General features: G+C 38.3%; 1 protein-coding gene across 1 annotated transcript; it reads right to left on the minus strand.

Annotated features, from left to right (window-relative positions):
* Positions 1–1,278: 1,278 nt before the first annotated feature.
* Positions 1,279–5,728, minus strand: LOC109054894 (paired mesoderm homeobox protein 2B-like). Its single transcript, XM_042769723.1, has 3 exons — positions 5,081–5,728; positions 4,205–4,392; positions 1,279–3,845 (listed from the first exon to the last, which is right to left on the minus strand). The coding sequence occupies exons 1-3, from the start codon at positions 5,319–5,321 to the stop codon at positions 3,420–3,422; spliced, it is 855 nt and encodes a 284-aa protein (XP_042625657.1). The 5' UTR covers positions 5,322–5,728; the 3' UTR covers positions 1,279–3,419.
* Positions 5,729–6,923: the final 1,195 nt, after the last annotated feature.

A 6,923-nucleotide genomic window follows, 5' to 3' on the forward strand; every position in this document is an offset into this window, starting at 1 on the left:
CTATCAAATAAACTACAAATAATTATATATATATATATATATATATAGTGCCTTATGGTGGGGTAAGTTAAAATGCTGACTCAATTTACCCCACAGCATTTTGCTCACACTTCCCCACATATCCCACATTTTAAAAAAAAAATATTGTTGCTTATCAGTTCAGGCTAATATTTAGCTAAATGATTTGCATGGTCTTATATATTGTTAAAGCACCTATATGTATCATAAATAATTTAGACCTGGATAAATTTGCTTTGATGTAACAACCATTACATCTGTTATGCTAAAATTGAACTTTGACAAGCCAAAAACTGTTTTTAAAGTATGGATGCCTTACAATCCCCGACTGTGTTTCTCCTTTTCACAATCTGACAGAAATGATGGGTGATTCCAAAACACATGGTCACAACAGTAAAAGTGTACAGTTGCCAAGATGCAGGGGGTGGGTCAATTTACCCACTGGCTCAACTTACCTCACTCTCCCCTACTTCTGTTAAAGGTGAGGCAGAAGCAGGCTCAAAGAGTGAGGGAGAGCCCACTCTAATCAAAACATCTACAATAAAGTCTGAAATTACTACAGAATGTGCTGTCTTCTCTGTTAATTGTATATTTGTAACAACAGGATAATTTGTATTAACAAGCACCCACCCCACTAGTGCCCCTTTTTTGGTGTTGGCCACTGCCCCTCAAAATGTCTATGCTCGGCCCTGACGCGGTTACACCGAAACTTACAGTTATATGTTAGACCAACACTTTTTGTACCTTACAGTGTGATTTTAATATAGGATCTTTATATTTTATTTCGTTAAATTTATTGTTCAATTCTGTTTAATTAGCTAGATGGAATAAAACACATTAAAATGAATTATGAATTATTACATTAAATCGTTCGTAACTGTAGTTAGTACAAAGAAAGAAATGATAACTGCGCTGTGCTGTACAGACAACTGTAATGAGAGGTGCGGAGATGTTGAAGGACTTGTTGCCATGTATGAAAAATGACCTCTTCTTCACTTCCTCTGTGACACCCAAAGCCGCTTGCGCCTGCACCGCTGTGTTGTGTGCAGCATAATTGTCACCGTTGGCACTTTGAGAGAGTAAAGGGTACACCACCGCTTGATTAGTGAATGTCTTGAAGGACATCTTTCACCTCCTAGTGACCTCTAACCACAAATGAATTTTTGAAAAAAAAAAAAAAAAAAAACACGAAGCTGCTCTGCAATCTGTAGCATTGCAGTGGAAAGCCCACATTGTATTAGGCAGTAACAAGTGCTTAGATCTTAAACAGATGTTTTAGAAATATGTAAATATGGCCTGCTCATAGCTAGTTCGCTATAGCGCTGATGTCCGTCATTGTAATGTCGATGTGCAGAATCGCTTACAACGTCGCGTGAAATCCGGTTATAAATATTTATTATTCTTTACTTTCATTTATGAAGTTGGACATCGCTGTTTCTGAAACCCTTCCTCACTGTAATCATTTATTTTATTGCACTTAAATTCTTCTTAATAACTAGTCATCTATATACTGATTTGTAAAACAGACGTTTGCTTCATTGTATTGCTTCATTGTCTTTGATGTTATAAGAATGATCTTAAGAACGCGATTGCACGTTCTGGAAAACTGGAAAACTATTGTTTAATATACGTAGTATACATATCATTGTGAGTATACATGTCATTGTGAGATTTCAGTTATTCACATTCGAACAGTTAGTTTTTGCTGCGTCGGAACATCTATAGAGAATAAAAGATACATGTGTATTAATATAGATAATATGCTTTTTATTTTTAATAATGAGTTTTACTCTTGTATATCTGCATACAATCCACTTGGTCCACTGATTGTGCTGCTAAAGCAGTTTTTTAAGCTATACTGTATAATAAACGACCGTAAAGGTGCATAGTAAGATATCTCTACTGACTGATTTCTGAAGATTAAAATAAGAATCAAACAGTTTCTATTGTCAATCCAGAAGCATCAATATAAGTGTCTTATAGGCCTATAGCCTACTAGTCTATATTGTAGAAAGCGAGCTATGCGAAATCAGTGTGTAGGAGGGGAAATATATATATAAAAAACGTAAAATGCTAATGAAATTTAGTCTGTATATCTGTGTGTTTATAACAGAAATAACACTAGTGTCTATATATTTCAGTGTCGTTACAGCATAATTTACTGGAATCGGTTTTAGCAGCCCGGTGCCTTGTGCGGCTGTCCAAGGTGCTGAACAGGATATATGCCCTCTCGGCCGAAAGAAGAATACAACTAAAGATCTTTTGAATGAAATCTTGAATTTTGAATGAATATTCAGAAGGTGTTTTAGCAATGTTTCATGTAAATTAAGTGGAACCTTTAAAGAGGAAACGGGACAATATTATTTTTAGCATCATAATCGTTTTTATCATCAACAGCCATGTCAATGGTACACCTGAAAAACTATGTGCACATGTAGAAATATTTCCTTCTTAAATATAAGCATCCATTACCTACATATAAATAATTCTCAAATCCTGGACAAAAACGTGTTACATTATGCTCACAAAATAGGTGAAATCATTATAAAATTGGACGGAGAAGACAACATGCAAATAATATAGAAAATAAATACAATGTTTTGCATCCATTCCCTTTTTCCTCCAAAGAATGCGCCAGTTGTAACTTGAAAAACATTATAAAGACTCAGTGAACTACAAGGGGGATGTGGTCTATGTTTATCTAGGACGTCAATACGTTTTAACACTATACAATTTGAGCCACAAAAACACAGCTGTAGAAAGACACACAAAACGTTTACGTATTCCTGTCAGCAATGAAGTATGTACTTGTGCCATTTTGAAGAACATTTTGCCTTAGATTAATAGTAAATATGTAGATAAATGTTGGTAGATCCCCTGGCTCTAAGGCTTGGTAAATTTATAGGTAAAAATATATAACAGAGTGCCACATTTGTCTGTATTTTGTAATACAGACGTGTAACTCAAGCTATTGGTATGTTTATAGTCAATGTAAACAAAAAATTGCGGCGCAAAGATATAATGACATGTTTAATGACACTGACTAATGACATCGTATTCATGAGTCCTTGGTGTGTTTTCATTGCAGCAGGAGCGCGCATCTCAGTCTATTGGTTAGTTCACTTAAATTCGTCAGAAATTATGTCGACGACCACAGCCAAAACATAATGTGTATGGTAGGCTATTATTATCCAGCTTCTGGTGTAGACCAATGGCATCGAAAGTAGTCGAATGAGGACCAGAGGTGGTCTCTTCTTTCTACACCAGTGGGTAGAGATACATTGCTCTCTCCTTTCGGCATTCTCCTTTTTCCACTTATCAGTTGTCAGTGACTAGAATAAACGCTTACTTGTTTGTTTGTTGAATCTCGCAGTCGTTTCTTTTCTGCATCAAGCAATAACTCAGAACATGCTGGTCTTTACTAAAGTGGCTTTGGCTCCGTTCTGTCTTTGTAATGAGGACAGAACACTAGCGAACGGTCCGCCCAGAGAGTCCGGAATGGAGGTGATGGTGCCCGGAGCTGAAGCCCAACCTTGACTCGGCGCAGTGCCTCCCATTCCAGCCACTGACGTCTTCACCTGTTCAACCGAGCCGTTCCCTGTGGCGCTGACCTGTCCGCCAGTGGGACTTGGTCCACCACAGTTGGAGGTCGGGTTTGGGTTAGGCCCAGGCCCGCCAGTGCTGTCAGGATCGGTTGCCTTTGCCTCTTTGCTGTCCTCCTCTCGCGAGTCAGATTTCTTCCCAGACCCGTTCTTTGCTGCAGCAGCTGCGGCGGCGGCTGCACGTTCTTGTTTGCGAAATTTGGCGCGCCTGTTCTGGAACCACACCTGTAGAAAATGCACATCACAACGTCAAACGTATTTTATATTACATTGTTCGTCTTTCATTGTACTTGCATTACTGAGTAATACAATCTATGTAATTATTTAGTATGAATTTTCATTATATAAATAAAGAAAAGTTAATATTATTATTACTAATGCACAACAGTATTTACATTTTGTAATGTATAGCATAGGAAATATGAAGTGCTACACAGCTCTTAATACAGAAAAATTAAATAAAATAAACATAAAATATAAAACGTAATTGCTCTTGTCGTGTAATATTATATTGACCGAATTCACTTTTTTATGTTTTCTGTTGTAAATTAAAAAAATTAACAAGTCAGTGGAGGATATCCCACCTGCACTCTAGCCTCGGTGAGATCGATCTTTAGCGCGAGCTCCTCTCGTGTGTAAATGTCTGGGTAGTGAGTCTCAGCGAACACGCGCTCCAGCTCTTTGAGCTGCGCACTGGTAAAAGTTGTCCGAATGCGTCTCTGCTTCCGCTTCTCGTTCAATCCTCCGTGGTCGGTAAACAGCTTGTAGGGGACTGTTCAAATGCATAAGTCAGATGCTTTTGTAAGTATAACTGTAAGAAAATGTTCTTAAATGTCCCTTGAATCTTTTGAAGTAAAACATGCAACTTGTTGATTCACATATCAAGAAATGAAAATGAAATAATTCAAATAAAGTTTCTAAACTAAGCGTGTGCAGTGGTTACTTGCATCATAACTTGTTTAAGATAAGATAAAATAGTGTTAAAAAATAAGGTTAAGAAAATCTCGAGTCAGCTGTAATCCTGCTATCTGTGAAATGCTGTTAATTAAATGTTATTGGAGACTGGATTGGAAACTTGTCATAAATTCTTCTATCTCTTCTATTGTTGCTACTGCAACTTCAATTCAGTGCCAATAATGAGCTTAAGTTCCTGGTTATTTCATTATTTTCGAAGGTTTATGTCTCATCGCAAACTAAATAAATTATGCCTATCATTTTGGCAGCTTAAGATAATTTTGTTGGCGGTTAGGGTGTGACTGGGATAGTGTAACCCCGTAACTGAATTACCTCTTGCCTGCAATCGCTTCTAACGTGATAAATTCTTTCATTTGTGTAAGCAAATTTCGTTTGGTAAATACTAAACACATTTCCATTTTCGAAAGCAATCAAGGCGTCCTATATACTGGGGCCATGCTTCTTGTGCCTCTCAGCTGGCGAACTAAAGGTGACTCTGGGCTTACCTGCAGCGTACGGACTGCTCTGGTGGTCCCGCAGGGTGCCCAGACTACAGGAACCCGGTGTAAGCGACGGGCACCCGGAGGTGGCCCCAAACGTCGTCCTGATGGGATTGTACTGAAAGCCACTGGCTTGACTGCAAGAGCTGAAGTCCGCATAAGCTGACGCCAGGCTCGAAGTGTCCATCCCGGCCATACAGGACTCGTAGGCAGAGGAATTGAGGTAAGAATACTCCATTTTATACATTGAAAAGGCTCAGTGCAGAAGGAAAGCTGCACTCCCAAGGAAAAAATACACACAAACGTCAAATTCAAATTGGATTAAATTGGTGAGGAGCACATGAAGGAAGCAAGCCAAAACGCGGACGAAGTTGGGGAGCTTGTGACGGCTGAATTTTTACTGGTTTGAAGGAGGCTCGTGCCGTCGGTAGATGTGCACTGCTCGGCGCCTGCTCAAAAACTGCCCTCCTTTATAGAAGCTGAGCCTTGTTTTATGAAAAGCCTCCCAAGGAGCCGCCTAGCCCCAGGTCTCTAGAGCATATAGTCCTCATAATAAACTTGGCTCTTTCCGCTTGGACAATAGCACGGCGTTTGGGTCTTATTGCTAGCGCTTTTTTACATGACAATAACTCATCAGTCTATTGGGCTGGCACTGGGGGATCGGGCTGTCCAACCTCCCTATCATTGATCCCCTGCATCTCTAATTAGAATTTAATACCCCACCATTACTCGCTAGCCCCCTCCACCACGTATAGCCCTCTCGCTCAAACCGCCATCTTGCCCTTTAATTCAATCTCACCACTTGGAAATAATGAAAGCTGGGTGACGATTCTCCCTGATCCAATTTTCCCTAAGCTTTTAAGCCTTTAAACCGGTGGTGTACCTTGGGCAGATTTTTCGATAGTATTTCCCCGTCTCATTTACTTTTTTCCTCTCTCCCTTTCTCTTTTCTTTTGCACGGCACTGCTTTGGCACTCCCTGGTTTTCAGGAGCTAAAGAGACCATTGTGGTTATCATAAAATTTACATGCTTAATTTAGGAGGATACATAGGTATACAAGCTAAGTCATTCTGAAGAATGCAGCCGGAAATGAGTGTGGAATGCAAATATTCGTGACGCGTTATAGCTTGATAATAATAATTATTATAATCGTCAATCAGTAAATCATCATCGTTATTCGAGCAATGGACAACTGAAAAGTATGGATGTTAAACTATAGGATATTTGACCATATACTTTAACAAACACGGCTTTAGGTAAAATGTATACCTACCGCATGCACAAATAATGAAAGTTAAACTGATCAAGTTGTGCAATTATGTTGTCTATTTTATTTATTTTATTGTCGTTATTATTGTTTAAGGCCAAGTAACGTTTTTATAAGGGTAGTAAATTCGAGAAAAACAAAAAAACAAAAACAAAAAAATAACAACAACAACAACAACAAAAAAAACCTTAATCCTCAAACCTCTTATCTTCCAAAATTGCCTCACAACATAATTTTGTAATGGTAACAAGAAGCACCCAGTCTTGGGGATAGCACAATACATTTAAGTCATGCGTAATGTAGACTTCCTAATGTAGAAATTAATTGTTATTATCAAACTATATTATTTGAAAACAGCTCGGAATTATTAGCTGAGGCTATCCAACATTTTTTGATTACAAGTTATATAACAGGCTTTGTATATATTTATGTGAAATACACGAAAGATTGAAAGAAAAGCGCTTAAACCCGACAAATTTACCAGCCATAGATGAATTCTCACGTGTTTCTCACCGGAAAAATATTAAAGCCGGCCTTTGTTATTGATCGTATGTAAAGCATAAGCAAAAACAAATAGCAAAC

This window comes from Cyprinus carpio, chromosome A14 (genome assembly GCF_018340385.1).
Source record: "Cyprinus carpio isolate SPL01 chromosome A14, ASM1834038v1, whole genome shotgun sequence".
Classification (NCBI taxonomy): domain Eukaryota; kingdom Metazoa; phylum Chordata; class Actinopteri; order Cypriniformes; family Cyprinidae; genus Cyprinus; species Cyprinus carpio.

What these genes read in the sequence shown, in the direction of transcription:
- LOC109054894 (XM_042769723.1), bottom strand. Translation starts at nt 5,321, where the DNA reads ATGTATAAAATGGAGTATTCTTACCTCAATTCCTCTGCCTACGAGTCC. An exon ending in GAGCAGTCCGTACGCTGCAG is followed by an intron (nt 4,393 to 5,080) that starts GTAAGCCCAGAG and finishes GCATTTGAACAG; the next exon opens with TCCCCTACAAGCTGTTTACC. An exon ending in TCACCGAGGCTAGAGTGCAG is followed by an intron (nt 3,846 to 4,204) that starts GTGGGATATCCT and finishes CATTTTCTACAG; the next exon opens with GTGTGGTTCCAGAACAGGCG.